Consider the following 19,056-nt stretch of genomic DNA (forward strand, 5'->3'; position numbering starts at 1 on the left):
AATACAGTACAGATGCAGGTATGCTTCATGCTTTCCAAACACTGGCCCAACTTGCAAGGTAAATGTTATGTATATTGATCAACATTTAGTTACATTTGACAGTTTTCACTTGCACGTACAGCTAAAAAAAAAGCATAAATCAACCTTCGTAATGCTATTGCTTTATGAAAATGTGTCTTTTGCCATTTTGTTTATTGCGACGAAACTACAATGGCAGGGATTAAAAAAAAACAAAAATCTTATGTCTACTTTTGTACGGTTTCTGACTGAAATACATATAAGAAAAAAAATTATAACTTGAACTACTGTGTGACATAATTTGCTTTATAGTTAATTCAGTGGGGCAAAGTAAGGCCTTCACTACGAGGTGCCTGTTATTTTGGAATACTCCAGTTTTACATATAATATACTGTAACAGCATTTTTGTTAGATTTAGCTGGGATTTTTGCAGCATATGATTGGAAAGTGAAAGTAGGCCTAGTTTTTGTATTTATGTACTGAAATACATTAATACCGGTAATGTACTTTATCTTGGCTATTGTATTAATTTATATAAATTTATAATTAGAAGTTTATATGTCTATCTCTTCTTTGTTTTTCATATGGTATAGGCCTATTTAGTATTTTTAGGAAAAAATTGCAGTGCAGCCACCAGTAAAACATTTGCTTGAGAACCACTGAACTAGAGTAAGAAATAAATGCCTTCCTACGTAATTTGGGCCTGGATGAGCAAATACATCACTTCAAACAGGACATGTTGCCTACTCAATTCAGCTTCAAAACCCTGCCCCCAGGAAAGGAAGAATGAATGAAATTAAAGTTCTGTCGGTCAAAGAATTAATAGTAAGATACTGATGTAGCAATAGATCACTGCAGACTGCAGAAGGACACAACATAGTCCCAATTTAAACTGAAGAAATAACAAAAAACAAATGAAAATAAGAAAATAAAAAATACGTAAAGCAATTCAATAGAAGGGTTGTATAAATCTAATATGTCATGGCCCAACTAAAAATATCAAACGTATTTTTACTCACTAGCATAACCTCTTCACTCCAAGTGTAGAGGCCAAGGCTAACTCATAAAATCAATTCAATATTTTCAGTTGGACCATGGCATATCCTTTATATATATATATATATATATATATATATATATATATATATATATATATATATATATATATATATAGAGAGAGAGTGTGCATTATGATTCAGAACTTCAGAGAACCACAGGCAATCCACAAAGAACAAACATTTGGCACACATATAATGTATCTAGTCAGATAAAAAAAAAACATCTATATTTATCTTTACCTTTCTATAGTCTGTTCTACGTATTCCTTAGTGTGTTATTTTTTCTTTACTCCCCCCCCCCCCCAGCAATAAATCAATACAAAATATAATTGGAAACTAGATACAGAAGACAAATACTACCTTGCAGCATGTATTAAAATTAATATTTCTTTTTCATGCACAACAGGAATTCAGTACACTTTTGATGATAGTAATCCACGTTTTTCCCAAATAGATGTTTATGGGCACTATGTTTCAACAACAAGACAATATGAAATTAAGGTGGATTTGTAACAACAGATTGATTGGGTAAGCTTTCAGCTGAATTTATTTTCCTGTTCAAACTAGGCAAATGTAAGTATTTAACCTTGCAAAGTTCCCTTGGGTCAGAGAAGTACACTCCCATTGATTTTCCACTCAGGTGAAAAATGGCTTTTTAAACGGATAAAACACAACCAAACAGCAGGCATGACGAAATGATTCCGAGCTTGATCCTGTTAGCATATTTGTTTTGTAACATTTAAATTCTCATCAGAAAAATGACACTACTTCCCACTACAGGTTTTCTAGAATACGGGACAGTCTCCTTTGCCATGTACTTTTGTGTTTTGAAGACTTTTAAATTTTTAAATGGCAAGCACTGTTAATTTATCACTTCACAAATTAAGAGGCCTTGAAATGATTCACATGAAATACAACTAATGCCAGGGTTGGGCAGGAAAATGTTTTACTATTTACAAAATACCTATTTTAAAGTAGAAATTATAGTACTTCCTATTTTTATTTTAAATAGAATTTACAGAGTCTATCTTGTAAATTGGAATAGGAAACAGGTGCGATCAGGATGAACCAATCTGAGAGAAATAACTAGTTAATAACATGCTACTTTGATGGGTCAAGTAGTACAGTAGCAATGATGCTTTGAATATGGATGTAGGTAGCAGGTGTAGGATACTGCAAATAACATAAGATGATTACAATGTACGCTGATAAACCATTTTTGAAAACATAACTAATATAATTCTTTGGAAAAGGGTTAAATAGGCTTGGTGGTCCAGTGGTTAAAGAAAGGGGCTTGTTACCAGGGGGTTACAGGTTCAATCCCAGCTCAGCCACTGACTTACTGTGTGTGACCTTGAGCAAGTCACTTAATCCCTTGTACTACGTCCTTCAGATGAGATGTAACACCAAGATATTATATAAAAGTGTCTGCTAAATGACTAAATAATAATAAACAGTGTATAAATCATAATGAAAATATGCAGTATAAAAAGGTTTCCCTTTCAATAGAAAGACGACCACCAAAACATTACGTATGGGATATGCCTGCCTATTGGTAGGTATTCACTGAACTCTCTATATCAGAGCTGCCGATGACATCCTCGGTCCCGCCTACCAAGGGGTTAAACCCATCATTCCACAGAAGCAATTTCTCTTTTTGTCTCTCAAGACGGTAAGGTAAGACCTTTGTATTGAACAGACGTTTTGTGAAAATGTTCCCCTGCATTCGTGCTGGAAGCTGGCTTGCGGTTTTCCTGGAATTAGTGGCTCCAGAATTGAAGCCTCTTTTTCTTTCCTTCTTCTTTCAGCAGCCTGCTCGCTTGCATTGCAGGCTGCCTTTCCTTATTGTCTGTCGTGTGTGAGCGACTGCCTGTGCAGTATTTATTTAAAGGAGTGCGTGTCTACACTCTTGGATGAACACAGTTCCTCCACCGGGGCTAGGCTTCGCATCCCCGCTGTAGAGTGGCAGCAGTGTGGAGTAGTGGTTAGGTGGTCTGAACTCTTGACCGGAGGGTCGTGGGTTCAATCCCAGGTGGGGGACACTGCTGCTGTACCCTTGAGCAAGCTACTTTACCTAGATTGCTCCAGTATAGAAACCCAATTGTATAAATGGGTAATTGTATGTAAAAATAATGTGTAAAAAATAATCTCATTGCATGTAAAAATAATGTGATATCTTGTAAAAATTGTAAGTCACCCTGGATAAGGGCGTCTGCTAAGAAATAAATAATAATAATAAATAATAATAATAATAATAATAATAATAATAATAATAATAATAATAATAATAATAATAGAGTGATTCCACCAGCTGCTTGGACGGCCTTGTTGTTTTGGTTGTTGCTGCACATCCTCCTGTCTGTATATCAGACTGCACAACCCTGCTTGTCTGGGTCGTGCTGTGGATTAGCTGCAGCACAGTTGTTATATACAACAGCCAACCAGCTGTGTATTCCTCCACCAGACCGTATGTTTACATACACCCCTCTGTAGAGTAGACCTCGCCGGCTGCGTCGCCCCGCCCACCTCGGTGTGTCGGGCCTTCATAACAACAAACAACAACAGAGGTGACTTTGGTGGTGGAGCGCATTTGGTAATGATTCGGGAAGGCGCAGATCGATCTCTTCGCCTCGGCGGAGACGACATATTGCCCCCTGTGGTACTCCCTCAGCCACTTAGGCGGTCCACTCACCGTTTTCAGAATTGGTGTCTGACTAGAAGTCACGACCCAGTCTCTTGCCCCACGCCAGTTATCTTACAGTTTCTGCTAGTTCCACATTGAAGGTGTATTTAGTGGCTATTTCTGCGTGCCATGCCCCAGTAGATTCAGTATCTCCGGGTGCGCATTTTTTGGATACCCAGTTTCTTAAAGGTGCTTGGCGGTTACGCCCTCCCTGGAGGACTGATCTCCCCGAATGGAGCCTTGATATTGTACTGGAGGCTCTCACGAAGGCCCCGTTTGAGCCCATATACTCCATGGAGTTGAAGTATCTGTCTATGAAGACAGCCTTCCTCTTGGCTATCACCTCCGCTAAGCGGGTCAGTGAGTTGCAGGCGCTGTTGGCTCCTGTATGCGTATTTTGGACGATCGCAGCAGGGTGTCACTGCGTACAAACTCCATTTTCCTCCAAGGTGATTACAGCCTTCCACATGAATCAGTCTGTGGAACTGGAGTCATTCCATCCACCCCGCTAACCATGGGTTATGCGGTTCTGATGCGTGCCTCATATGCTGTAGTTTTATCTCCCTTGCGACAGCTCTGGTATACATTTCCCATACGTAATGTTTTGGTGGTCGTCTTCAAATTGAAAGGGAACGTTAGGTTACTTACCGTAGCCCTGGGTCCCTGAAAGAGAAGACGACCACCAACCGCAAGGTCGCATCTGTCGCCCTCACGGGTTCAATGCAAAAAGAGAAATGGCTTCCGTGGAATGACGGTTTTAACCCCTTGGTAGGCGGGACAGAGGATGTCATCCAGGAAGGGGCCTATCGGCAGCTCTGGTATAGACAGCTCAGTGAATACCTGCCAATAGGCAGGCATATCCCATATGTAATATTTTGGTGGTCGTCTTCTCTTAAGCAATAAATATTACGTTATCACAAATTATAAAATGACAAGAGGGATTGTGGGATGATACAAACAGTTATATACAACTGTACATTAGCTCACAATTAGGTATACCCTCTCAGCTAACCAGAGTGCTGAAATGATCCCAATTGTGTTCTGCTGTACTTGGGTTATGAAATCTGTCCATCTGTATTTTTTATTTTTACAAAATAGTTTTTCTATTTAAAATACATTACTGGCAACCTATTTTATATTTATATTTTAAATAGATTTGTGGACCACTATTTTCTGTGTTCTATTTAAATAGTTTTCTTGACTATTTAGCAATATCCCAGACAACTCCAGTCTCACAGTCTGACGCCTGTATAGTGAGACATACATATTTGAACCTTGACTCTAATGTTCACCTCATCAAACCAGACGGTTTTGAATGCCTTGACACTACTGAGAGAGGACAGGACAACATACAAATCCAGCCGACAGGGGACGAAACAGCGGACCAATTGAGAACACTGGGAAGTCTTGGAAGGAGAACAACCAGAAACATCCCACGTGCACTCAGGCACAGCCCAAAATAAACAAACTATCCAATCACAGGGGTGAATCGAGAATTACAAAAAGACAGGCGCAACTTTCAAACAGTGCTCCCGACACAAAACCCAAGGCTCTTGACACACAAACAAGTCTCTGAACTTTGACAATCTGAAGACCCAGCCTGCGACTGGCTTGAACAGAGATACCGTTTTTGGAAAATCTGATACAAGATAACTACTCTAGTGTTTGCCTTGGTGTGGGAGTCTGCAGCGTAAGATGTCTAAAATCCTAAAAGTATTTGTAATAAAATCTCTAACTTAGCCCCGATTGATCACCGGAGAAAGAGTTGGATGAACATTTGAAGTCTACATAAATTGACATATATTCAGTTTATTGAGCTAGCACTGCCAGAGTTTTGCGGTGAAATATCCCAGACATAACTGGACAAAGAGTGCACATATTGATGGAGGAATTGCTGTTTCAGTGGAATACCTAAATAGTTAATGTTTTTGCAAAGACATTTCTTTAGTCCCCTGGTAAGGAGACATAAAAGCAAAGAAGACAGACCCTGGAACATGGACATTCTCTGCTAACAGGAAAGCCTTTGAGAGCCTGTTTTGCTGAAGACACAGATCAGCTGGAGGAGGCAGCAAGGAGCCTGTTAAGTATTCAATACATAGTGTTTATATTCTCTTATGAACTCGAGAATAAGCAGACCTTAAAGTAAAATTAACGTTTTGTTTGAGGTAGAATGTAAGAACAGTATTATTGATTTCAATTCATGCTTTGAGTTAATGAACACTACAGTAACTGTTTGTTGTATGTGATTTATACAATCATTCTGTATTTAAAGCTAGAATCCAAATTTAGCTGTCTTGATAATCGATAATTCTCGATAGGTTGTCTGGACGCAAAGAGCGTCTTTATCTCGCAAGAGTGAGAATTGCCTTCTGAACCAAAACTATATACGAGACTGATTTAAAAATGCTTTAATTATCAAATATTAACTAAAGTAAATATTTGTGTTGCTAACGATACCCCTGTTAAGATTAACCTTTGTCTTAAATAACTGTCAGAAACGCGGTTGTAACTTTTAAGGGAATCTCCCATAGATTGCTTTGGATCGGAGTGGGGTGTCGTTCATATTTTCTTTTCTGTACAGTTTAGTTTAGTTAATTCTTCCTTTCTGTATTACTTTAGTTTAGTTGTTGTACCTTTAAATTGTCCTTTATTTAGTTTTATTTTAATAAAACTGTTCCTTTATATTCACTAGAAGCATTGTCCAGTCTGATTATTTCAATATTGGTGGGTCCTACATGATTTCTGAATTCTAATAAGGTATTACAGTGTACTCCGTTTATAAGAATCACTGATGTAAGAATCAACTGCATACAGTGATACAAACCACTGGGACAAAATCATTCCTATACTAACCAATGTAAAATACTCTGCTTGTAAAAATCAAGCAATCCGCTTATGAGAGTCATTTCGGGGCAAACTGACTACATGTAATATGGTAATTGATCAAGTGCAATGACGTGTACAGCCAATAAAGCTGTTTTTGAATTTGATCACATCTCGCGTGATTAGGCACGTTTGCAGCGTGTATAGTGCAGTGATGCAGGAAACACTGCATTGTTTGTAATCAAACGTGACTGCGCCACTGCATTGTGCAGGTATGTTTTTTTGTGTTCTCTTTTAGTGAAGATGTGTTTTAATAAAGTGAATACACGTTCATTGAATACATATTGAGTACAGCAGTGTTATTGTGTGATATGCATGTAGAGGGAGTGGGATTGCAGCGCAGTGAGGAGGAGGAGGAGCAAGAGGGGGCGGGGATTGCAGAGCTCTGCATCTCCGCTTAATGAAAAACTGTGAGATTTGCATCGCAACGAAAATAAGTAAACCACACATGCATAAATGCAGTGGTAGTCCTGACAGTAAAATACTGTACTGTAATGTCATTTTAATTCAAAGGCCATTACACGTAACATCGCACAGCAGTTAAACTAGGCACCCTCACGAGACGATCGCTTCTCAAGTATACTGTAGTAAAATAGGATTCTGCAGCCTTGAGTAAACATAATCGTGATCATATAACAAGCTGCTTACACATGAGGACTTGTTTTGATGTATTGTCCTCAATGATTGAGCACCATTGACATCTCTATGCTGTATTTAAACTGCTGATGGCATGCTTTTGCTAATTGTAATGCGACAGAGTCTTGATTTACAGTTTTAAACTGTTGTTGGTTTTATTTTTCTTACACTGCGGTGGCAAAAAAAAACGCTAATAAAACAAAATAAACCTAGCTCTCAGTTGGCACAAATTAAACAGTACTTTGTGTGGAACAAACACTAGATCTTTTGTTTTTTTTTCTTTCTTCTGCTTCCTTACTCCTCTATACTCCATCACAAAGCTGCCGGCTAAGCCCTTTTTATCGAGGTGCCATTAACTTTAACAAGCAGACAGTTAACCAATTGACCATTGTCCTTAATTCGTTAAGGAAAAGCAGCTGTGGATTTTTCGTGGGCGTGCATATATGCGGGAACTCGTGACATCTAGTGGTCGACCCATTACACTGCAGCCAGGGAAGAAGCTCTTCTCATTCTCATAGTAACATACTGATTCTGCACCACAGTAACCATATCGGTCCCCTTTTAAGAATCATCCGCTTAAAGAATCAAAACACCCGGGATGGATGTGATTCTTATAAACGGAGTACATTGTATATGATTACAACTTAAACTACAGTGCCATTTCTGACTTAATACCAGTGCTAATATCCTTCTTCAGCAAATTATCTAACCTACAAAGGTCAGTCTGTGTGCTTGAATTAGTGCTACTAACACATTTTCTTAATAGTGTTTTTTTTAACACGGTTGGGGAATTCCTGTGTTAATTATAATCTGTGCAATCAATAGCACCTTCACAATGGAACGATATTAAAACAAGGAGAGGTCAGATCAGGAGAGGTATTAACCCCATTGTTATACTCTGGAGTAGTAGTAAGATGTCTGCCTGTATTTGGTTACATAGGCGTCAGAGTGAAACAATTAGGCAAGGGAAATCCTGTCCGCCCCATATCAGACTCTGAATAAATGTAGATCTTCACAGATGAAGTGTTTATTAAAAGGTTTCACCTCACATGACAGGCAATATCATAATTATGTGAGGAGCTTAGATCTGAATTGGAATCTACAACCAGGCAATCACATGCAGTATCTGTCAAGGCCAAGGTTTTATCAGCAAGTTTAATACATCTTCCCCACTGGCACATCTGACACGGGAGGGCTCAGTACGGTACAGGTGCGGGTGGTTCTCTGCTGGCTATTTGTCGAGCCGAGCGAGAACCAAACCGTGAAACTCCGGCCTCACAAGACATCTGAATCTGGCTGCAAGCCAATCTGAGCCAGGGGCGAGGTTAAGGATTTTTGTCATTACGTTGCATCAGTCAGTACACTCCACAAAGACAAACAACATGCCATGCAGTGAATGTGATGAGAGAAAAGTACAGCCGGGACGTGGAGGAAGTGCAGGCTCTAGTTTCTCTGTGGGCAGATAAAGTGTTCAGCAAGATGTGCCGTCTCGTGTCAGAAATGAGAAAGTTTATGCCTGAATTTCTGACAATTTGAAGCAAATGGACATAAACCCTTGGTATGGTACACTTAACTTACACACTCAGAAACACAAAATTCTACCAAATTTCTCATCCTTGACCTTTATTATATTAATATAAAGAAAAATAATGTTGAAAAAAAAATGATAAACTTATTTACAAAAATATAGTAAAACAAAATACAGCTGTACCACACATACAACTACGGCTCTCGCTGTGCTTGGGCACCTTCTTTTTTCAAGCACCCAAACAACTAGAAAAAAAGACAACTATCCTTAAAACAGGATATCTTTGGCCCTGGTGCAGCTCAGTTGTGCAGTGGAAAAGAGGCATAAGTTGCACGTTTTCAACAGTGTATGTTATTTCCTGTTACTATTGTTATAACAATTAAGAATCATACACCAAAATACTATACATTCCTGTAAGAATATCCTATAGGAATCTTGCAAACAGTTTATAAGCCACACAAACTGACCTGATTTAACTCTTTGGTCCAGATATCAGATTGGCCTGTCATGTGTTAATGTTGCAGTGAGAGATTCATTTTGTGATGTTTGAATCAATGACCAAACAATTTATGGATCTGTTGATTAGTCTGTTAAGTAGAGTACAAGTGTAAAGTATAGGTGCAGTGCAAATAATTGCAGATGCAAAATTCAAATTGCATTGCAGCCAGGCAATTATTCAGCTATGTAAGCTTAAGAGCAATGCAAATGACTCAACACACACAAATAATAATCGCAATTATGATAATGAGGGTCTCAATGAGCGCATTGGTCTACTTAGCGTCCACACTTGCAGAGTTAGGAGTACAGAGAGCAGTAGTCGCTGTATGACATTTGTGGAGCACAAAAATACAAACCAAAAAAAAATGTCAGTGGATGAGCAGAAAAGTCTTCTTGGCACACAGAAAAGAAAAGTTTTCTGAGAAGGAGCTGCGAGTCCTTACGGCTGAGGTCACTCAGAATGAAACTGGGTTGTTTGGAAAAGCTTCAGCCAACATCAGTTAGGCTAGTATCCTCAAGAAATGATATGTATTGGCCTGCCCTTTTTATAATGACATCCAAAAATGTTCCTAGCACTCTGGAAAAGGTATATTGGGCTATCCCTCCAGACATTCCAACTGTGGTCTGAAAGGAACCAGAGGCTAAGTAGGGCAGAGAACACAGCACTTTCACATGTGCAGGGATAGCGGCCCTTATTCAGTTATTAGGTCTAGGATAACCTGCGGAGTGAGACAATAACGCTTTAGATTGAATTGCAGGATCTTCTTCATCTTGCCCTTCTCCTCCAAACGTGTTACTGTCTCTCCTCAACAAGAGCCAAGTGTGGCTGCACCAGGAAGTGTACCACAGCAGTTTTGTCTTGATCCTGGAAAGCAGGACCAAGACTAAACTGTTCAGACAGGGGACTAAAGCAAAACGTCTTGGATACTATACCACACAATTAATCAAATCTATATATTACAAATTATTATCATTATATGAGGTTTACTAGTGCCCCAGGCAGTTTTGTCTTGATCTAGTACCATTTTAATTTATAAAATAATAGATGACAATTCATATAATGATAATTATTTTTAAAATGGAAAATATAGAGACTGAGTAATCGTGTGGTATAATTTTCTATTGGTGCCCCATCCGGGCAGTTTTGCCTTGGTCCGGCTTTCACCCACTCCCTGTTTTAAAATACAGGTACTATGACTAAAAAAAATATTAATTGCAGTGTGAAACTGTAATCACTTTAACTAAATCAAGGATTTTTTTGAATGCTGATATCTCAAATGTACATTCTCTGCCTCAGCATGTAAGGGAAAAAAATTAACAGTTTTAATCTCACTAAACAAATGATTAGTCACAGAAAATCCTACACTGCATGTATAATACGTTTCACACTACTGTTACTTGAATGTAACAAAAACACAGCTCAAAATATATATAAAAACATTTTATATGTAACTCATGTAACAAATTTATATTAGAACATGAATGTTAAAATGTGGTCCCTTGTTAAGCCATTTTAGTTAAGGCAAAGGCTTTTTAAATACAAGCTATATTATCCGGATGTGCCTACAGCCAGCTGTACTGGAGTTATTGTATGTGTCAGTTTATTTGAATGTGATATTAAGGTAAGTCCCACTATCATGGTAAAAAGGGTTGTATTAACACAAATTAATTACTCATGACAGCGAATCAAACGCAACCGGCAAAAACTGCCATTAAGAGAAAAGTTTTGAGGAGTGCAGTGCAGCTAATTCCAAGCTTGTCAGAAAAAAAAAAAACAGGATTGCAACGCTGTGACATTTTTGCATTATCACATTGTGACAGTTTTGTGACAGGTAAATAGCTGGCCGTAGCTACCACGGTATATTAGTCACATTATTCATTCAATATTACATACATTATAATTGTAAGAACATCTCTGAAATATGTTCTGTGAAATATTGTTAATGAACAGTTTAATGGTGGAAATATCAAGATCTATCTATCAATGTAGTATTTATATGGAAAGTTTGGGTGAATTGATCCATAGAGCCAATACTTGTAAGACTGCATTTGTGTAAATCATCAGTATTTTGCGTAGCCTTGGAAATGGAAGCACCTTAAAACTCATCGCTTACTGTCAGCCCTCCATGCTAGTCTGTCATGCTGTTATGCCCATAGTCCATTAGAACTGAAGTCATTGTACTTTATCTTGCTCTTAATTGTATTAATACTTGAAATGTATTTTTTGTTTACGACTGTAAGTCGCCCTGGATAAGGGTGTCTGCTAAGAAATAAATAATAATAATAATAATAATAATAATAATAATAATAATAATAATAATAATAATAATAATAATAGTGACTGTATGTGAAATCTCAAAACTGGGAATTTCTCAAAACTGTGACATGTGGGTTTTATATGTTACAATATGCAATATCAATCTGAAGGACAACCCATTTACACAAAAATGCACACTAGTGTTTTTTTTCTTTAATATCCACCCCTGAAAATGTAAGATTATTGTAGATTGTGGTGGGTACCACATTCTCTTAATCTTGTTACACAATTCTAAACAATCAGGGTCATAACTGATAGTATTAAATTACAGGCTTAATATTTTTTTCACTTTTTTCAATCTATTTGTTGTTTTCACCTGGAAGTTTTTAAATGAAAGATTTGGTAACACTTTATATTAAGGTGCTGCTTATTAATGCTTTATAAATGTATACTATATGTGCAATATCTATGTTATATAGTGTCAATAAAACATTATAGATGGTTTATAACCATGCACTAGTCATAGACAGAATTACGTTTAAACATCCCAAAGTACAATAGGTGGCTAAAAACCGTCCCCTTTATAAAAACGTAATTCTGTTTATGACTATTGCATGGTTAAACATTCCAAAGTAGAATAGGTGGCTAAAAACTGTCCCCTTTATAAAAAAGTAATTCCGTATCTGGCTATTGCATGGCTATGATGATGTATTAATACTTTATAACACAGTTATTAAGAACCTATTATATATTTATAAAACATTTATAAAACATTAATAAGCAGCACCTTAATATAAAGTGTTACCAAAGATGGTTCAACTAATTTTATTGATTTAAACTGAATTGGTGTGTTGCTTAGCAACCCGCAATGCCTTAGAAAACTTTAATGAAAATGACTAAATGAATGTAGTAGGAGCTAGAAGATTAGTACATCCAGAGGCAGGAAGATTATCTTGGTCAGTCAGGTCTTATTATGTAAGGTACAAGTCTAAATATTGTATTTATGTATTCATTTCTTTTTTTTGCATTTCCAGAACTTCCCAGGAATGTAGATTATTATCCCCCGCTGGGGACAAAATCCCCTGTGAAGGTGATATAGTGGAGGCGGTCGTATGTACGCTCATAAGTACACATATCAGACTTTACAGACTTCTCCACATATATAGAAAATCCCGTATCCAATTGCCATGATAAAAATACAAGAGCAAATACTATTTGTAAATAAAATCTGTGACTGCAAGAAGCATCAAAGTCGTGAATAAACCGTGTTATCAGTGCTTCACCAGTATACAGTGGGCCTTCACAACCATCTATCTTCTGATAATGTTGCCTTTCTTTGCTCATTTACTTTCAACTGCCACATGGCCTACTGCTTGTGAAGCCAATGCAGCAGAGGGTGGTGCAGTAATTATTGAATTTACCATGAAGCTACCAAACCACAGAGGACAGAGGCAAACTAACCCCAGTTGGTTTTCTCTGCCAAGAAGGCAACTCGGTGCAACCATTATGTGACATTTCATGTGGCTGGGCATTTACTAGGTGAGCCACTCAGGACCCCAATACATCATAAAATGATGGCTTCCATCAGCTTAGATTAGTCAGCAAAATGCTCACCTTCGATGACTAGCCAGAATATCCCAAAAATGTTCATTACAGGTGAATGACACCTTCATCAATCAGCTTGATGTTTTAAGGTGCCACAAATGTCTCTTTGTAGATCGATTAAGTCAGTTTTAACTGTACTAGATCACTGTATTTGTATTGCTTTGTCAATTTCTGTCTGTCAGGATTATTATTGAGAAATCACAAAGCTTCCCATGATTCCCATAGCATTGTGTATGAGCTTTTTTTTTTTTTTTTTATAGAAAACTGTAACTATAATCCACATTTTTTGGTCAAACAACCGAAACACAAAAATATCCATAAAATATCGATAGAAAAAGAACAGGTCAAATTACTGTTACATCGCTTGCTGTTGCATTTTAGTATGATTGCACTGCTTGTAAAGACATGTTATTGCCTAAGGATGAAGAAATGATAATAATCAATATTGTTGTTTGGAGGGATGCTCAAGTAGCAAGCACACTCATTAGATACATCATCTCTACTTTCAAACATCTTATCAACATGTGAACTAAATATAAACATATTTAGTTTTATACAGGTACTAGGTCAGTTAATTCATCAATAAACAAAAGCTTGAACATTGGCTTTAGGGAAACATAGTATATATATATATATATATATATATATATATATATATATATATATATATATATATAAAAGAACTAAAACATTGGAGGCTAACTTCCTCTTTACTCTACCACACACACTTACCTGATGTGATTAATGATGAGGGTTGTGGCTGGAATAAAAAAATCCTCCACTTTATCAAACTGCTTGCCAACTGGCTGGGTATGGATGGTGTGGTGGGACACACTCCCACTGGCCTGGTTTATCACCTAAATAGAAGGGGAAAAAGCAATGCAATACATAAAAAGCAACATAAAAAACAATAGTGTAAAGCTGACGAGTCTTTTCTGCAACCGTGTTGTTTCTTGCTTATTTTATACCATTGCAAATGTTTTATTACTCAGAAAATGTGCTTTGCCTTTGCACCTAAAAAATAGGCCCCATACTCTATTTAGAATGTATATACAATCATTTCTTGATGCATCCTAACTATGGAACTCCTCAAATCCCATAATATTGAGACTCAGCAGGAGACATGGAGCTGAGCAGCAGGGATAGTTCCGATCTAATTGGCTGCCTGTCAATGCACACATTCAGCAGAGTATGCAATTTAAATGACTTGCACTCGCCACAATAAACATCCAGTTGCAAAGATACAATTCTTGCCATTGTAGAAGATGAGCCCTGTGTTAGCCTGATCTAAATCCTGATGCATTCTCTGACAGAACTTTACCCACAGAATTGCCTGGAGGCATTTATTGTATTCATTACTAAATAAGCACTTTAGTAATCCATAGTCCAGTTTGTAGATACACCATATGCAAGTGGTATTATAATACAACAATACAGCCAGTAGGTTTTCTAGCAACCATTATCATGGATTCCAGTTATTATATGGCATAAATATACAGTAACAGTCATAAGTCTGAGTCCAACAAAAATAATAATAGCAATGTTATTGTACAGTACATGTGTTGTACAAACTTGGCATATCGTTCGACTGGGCTTGATACACACCTCTTCAAATCACTAAGAGTTTTATATCAAAATAAAACAACAACAACATTCTCAGATTCACAGAATATTCTAGAATTTTTACTTCAGTTTTCTGAGATGATTAACACATTGTAAACACCTAACCATGTTCACAAATTCAATTTTTGGCAGATATCCAATAATTAGGAAGGACGCCCCCCTTTTAAATTCTCCAAACAGGAGCAAACAGTGGTATTAATGACAATAGGATAAAAGAAAGAAAAAAAAATGATGCAGCTAATTAAAAACACTTGACACTTGAAACAACTGACTTAGCTTTTGAAAAGGAGCAACCTCTCAAATTCATCATGTATGTTCCAGTTAGAGATTGAATGGTTATTTTTAACAACCAGTATTTAAAGTGATTTGAAGCCATTTATTCGTGACCTTTCCTGAAATAGACATTTAGGACCCCATCACCTTATGTTGACAATCCATTCCTTACACAAATCGTACAGATTATAGTTTTTTTTTTAAATTTATATCATTAGGATCGATTTCACCTCGAGGTAAGAAGATTATGTTGAACGTAATTCTCTGTTTACCGTCAGGTAAAACTTATATATATGTTTTGTTAGACTCATAATTCATCTTCTTCTTCTTCTTCACATGGTGCCTGTATGCATGTGTAACAGGGCCAGCAGCCCTGTACATTGTTTTGTGTATTTTTAGAACTGAGTCCCCTCCGCCCCTGTGCAGATTATTGTTTTTTGTTTATTATGATTTATTGTATTTATGTCGGCGAGCGCCATATGTTTTATTGTTTGTAATTTGACGGCGTAGCTGATTTGTATTGTTTAGCGTGGATGGGTAGCCCCATCCACAACATAATTAAAACTCGTGCAGAAGGTGGACATCTCCCGAATTAATTAGGTGATTTAATTTGTTGCTAATTGGGAGATGGTCACCTGTTATAAAAAGCCTGCAGCTCTCCAGCTCGAGGTGTGGGAGTTCAGAGGAGGAACGAGAGAGCAGAGAGACGGCGAGTAAAAATAAAAATGAAAATGAAAACGAAAACGAAAACGAAAACGAAACTAAATTAAATTATAACATACAGGAACAGTGACAGCGACTGCCCAGCCTGACCTGTATGGTTTATTTATTATTTATTGTTGATTTATTGTTGATTTTGTGTTCGAGATTTGTTTTTGTTTACTCTTTTATTTTGCTCTGTGAGCGCCAGTGTTTTTGTTTAAATATTTTATTTATTTTTGAATTAAAACGGCGCAAGCCTTTTGAACTGCAGTACGTACCTGGTGTCATAGTTTTTGTTCCTGCTTCTGTCGTGACGTCACCACTCGGCATTCCTGTCACAGCATGCTTTAAATATTTGCCAGTTGCAGGGGGTGGTGCTTAATGACCCATTTAATGAATAATTATTGCTATTGATTAACATTGTTTGCCGCAGTGAAAAGTTTATGTGGTGTAAAACGCGCTCCGATGCATTCCATGCACTTTTTGTTATTCCTGCAATGAGTTTTGGTATTACACACTCCTATGGATAACACGCATTGTTCTAGCGACCCTGGTAAAGTTTCTTAATACTACATTCCTCTGCATTATTATTATTATTATTATTATTATTATTATTATTATTATTATTATTATTAATTTCTTAGCAGACGCCCTTATCCAGGGCGACTTACAATTGTTACAATATCACATTATTTTTACATACAATTACCCATTTATACAGTTGTGTTTTTACTGGAGCAATCTAGGTAAAGTACCTTGCTCAAGGGTACAGCAGCAGTGTCCCCCACCTGGGATTGAACCAACGACCCTCCGGTCAAGAGTCCAGAGCCCTAACCAAAACCCTAACTTCTGCATACTAGACATAGCAACAAACAGTACAGATTGCTAGAAAAAGCAGATCAAGTTCAAAGTCTGTAACACACTATGGAACACTTAGATTTTCTTCAATTAAATATGCTTGAGAAATATTTAGCTTATAAAAAATCCTGTTTGAAATGAATGGTAAGGCTATATTTAAATTGAATGTGACGCCTCCCTAAAAGTGACTTCTGGTTTAACTTACTTTTTGATTTTCATTTATATTGAGTATATAATGTCCATTTTGTTATCACATCTGAAACAGAGTAAAATAACATCAATGTGTTTGAAAAGGCTAATAAATTTCTATGGTGGGTGATGAGGTGTACCGGCTAGCGATGTGCAGGTCAGATATTTTGACCCAAACCAGACCGAACCTGTTAAGCCTTGACCCGCACCCGACCCAATTGAAGTTATATTGATATTCATCCGAACCCGACCCAAACCTGACACCCGACACCCAACACAACTATCAGTTTTGTGATTACCCTTTTAATTACTGTCATTTTATAACTACTGCATTTAGCTATAACCAATCGTTCATTTCAATGTGTAAAATACATTTTAAAAATACACAGGCTTAGCATTCAATGCTTGATGAAGATAACAAATCCCACAACTGCTGTTCAACATTTAGTCTTAAATTCACGTTCATGAAAGTACACTATTTCAACCGTCAATTTATCCGACATAGTCAAAAGTCCATTAACACAGTATTATTAGGCAGTTATGTATCTCTTTTAGTTGATGACTTTGCAGTGCTATGGAGGAACAAAATAGTCCACTGTCCCAAGGCGATTCCTTCAGGATTCAATCACTCAACCAGCTGAGCTAAAATTGCGCTCGCTTGTTGCACTTGATGCAGGAATGCACAATATCATAAGTGCTAACTTACTGAGCTGAAGAAACATGGTTTGTTGTTTTCCCCAAAATCTGATAAGATCTTTGTCACTTGAAAACTGCATATCTGTGTATTGCTGGATCTTGTCTTTATCACAATCCTCGACTTCATCTTCCCACTCAGTGAATTGTATTTAAATTTTCTGTTGAATCCCATCTCTTTAGCTCCATATTCTTTTTCAAGCGTACTTTTGACTGTGTTCTCTTCACTCTGAGCACTAGGTCTCCCCACGTCACAGGCAACATTGTTTGACAAAGCACTCACGGCAGGTTTGAAAGTGGCAAGCAGTTTCTTTGCTTGGTCATAAACAGGCGCTCTTTCTTCAGTTGGGAGCATCTTTAACTTTTTAAAATAAGGGCAAATTAATGTTGCAATCTAGTGGGAGTGATTGCTAGCTTCTCTTTTAAAAGACACAATGCATGATCACGTAAGTGAGACATATATTCCAGTGCTTCTTCAATCTGTAAAACCAGACCAACACCATGTGTATTGTAGGGTACTTATCCCCTTCCAGTTCTTTACTTGCTATTTTGAAGAGACAAGAATGCAGTAAGCATTTTGAGCATATCACACATGTATGCCATCCATTCTATCTAGCTGATACCTGTCTTGTAAAAGTTGTTGGATCTCAGTGAACTGTTTACAGACATTCACCATTGCTGCTTTGCTATTTCAGTGAGTCTCACACCCCTGTATCACTGCATGTGGTAAACTTGCAATGGTCTAGATTTTTTGTAGGACGTTACAAGGCTTTTGCACTTGTCGATTACACAAAACACATCTTTCATTTCTTCTGACAAAGTCTTGGCATCGAAAGTATGCTATATTGAGAACATGAGCAGTGCATGGTAATTCCGAATGACTGCTTTCATGTTTTGCACCCTGGTCACTCACAAACACTAAAACTCAGTTTCGTCCCATTTCCCTATTAAACGTAGAAGGCAAGATTTTCTTCAGCATTATTGCTCAGAGATTGTCAGCTTACCTATTAAAGAACTGCTTCATTGACACTTCAATACAAAAAGCGGGCATTCCAGGTTTCCCAGGTTGCTTAGAACACATCAATGTGATCTGGCAACAAATTCAATCAGCTAAAAAGGAGAGGAAGGAGCTCCATGTGACATTCCTGGATTTGGCTAATGCATATGGTTCAGTGCCACATGAACTACTTTGGGCAGCATTTGATTTTTTCAGTGTACCGATGACAATAACAAATTTAGTGAAAGCCTATTTTGGAGATTTGCAATTCAGTTTTTCAACTTCAGAATTCAGCACTACATGGCAATGCCTAGAGGTTGGAATAATGGCAGGATGCACCATTTCTCCACTGGCTTTTACCATGGCAATGGAAGTAATCATTAGGGCATCAAAATGGGTAGTAGGAGGAGAGCGCTTGGCTTCTGGAATGCGACTACCACCAATTCGAGCATACATGGATGACATGACAACCATGACTACAACAGTAGCCTGCACTAATCGATTATTGGGCAAGTTAACCAATAACATTGAATGGGCACGAATGCAATTCAAGCC

At 37.4% G+C, this 19,056-nt stretch overlaps 1 protein-coding gene across 3 annotated transcripts in view; it reads right to left on the reverse strand.

The window, feature by feature from the left end:
* LOC117409420 (follistatin-related protein 5-like) overlaps positions 1-19,056 on the reverse strand; it is a 256,417-nt gene that overhangs the window by 10,177 nt on the left and 227,184 nt on the right. For all 3 annotated transcript variants that reach the window (XM_034908687.2, XM_034015436.3, XM_034908681.2), the window contains one exon: positions 13,899-14,023. In XM_034908687.2, the coding sequence (XP_034764578.1) occupies positions 13,899-14,023 (125 nt within the window). The remainder of the gene's footprint in view (positions 1-13,898; positions 14,024-19,056) is intronic.

This window comes from Acipenser ruthenus, chromosome 2 (assembly GCF_902713425.1).
Source record: "Acipenser ruthenus chromosome 2, fAciRut3.2 maternal haplotype, whole genome shotgun sequence".
In the NCBI taxonomy this organism is placed as follows: domain Eukaryota; kingdom Metazoa; phylum Chordata; class Actinopteri; order Acipenseriformes; family Acipenseridae; genus Acipenser; species Acipenser ruthenus.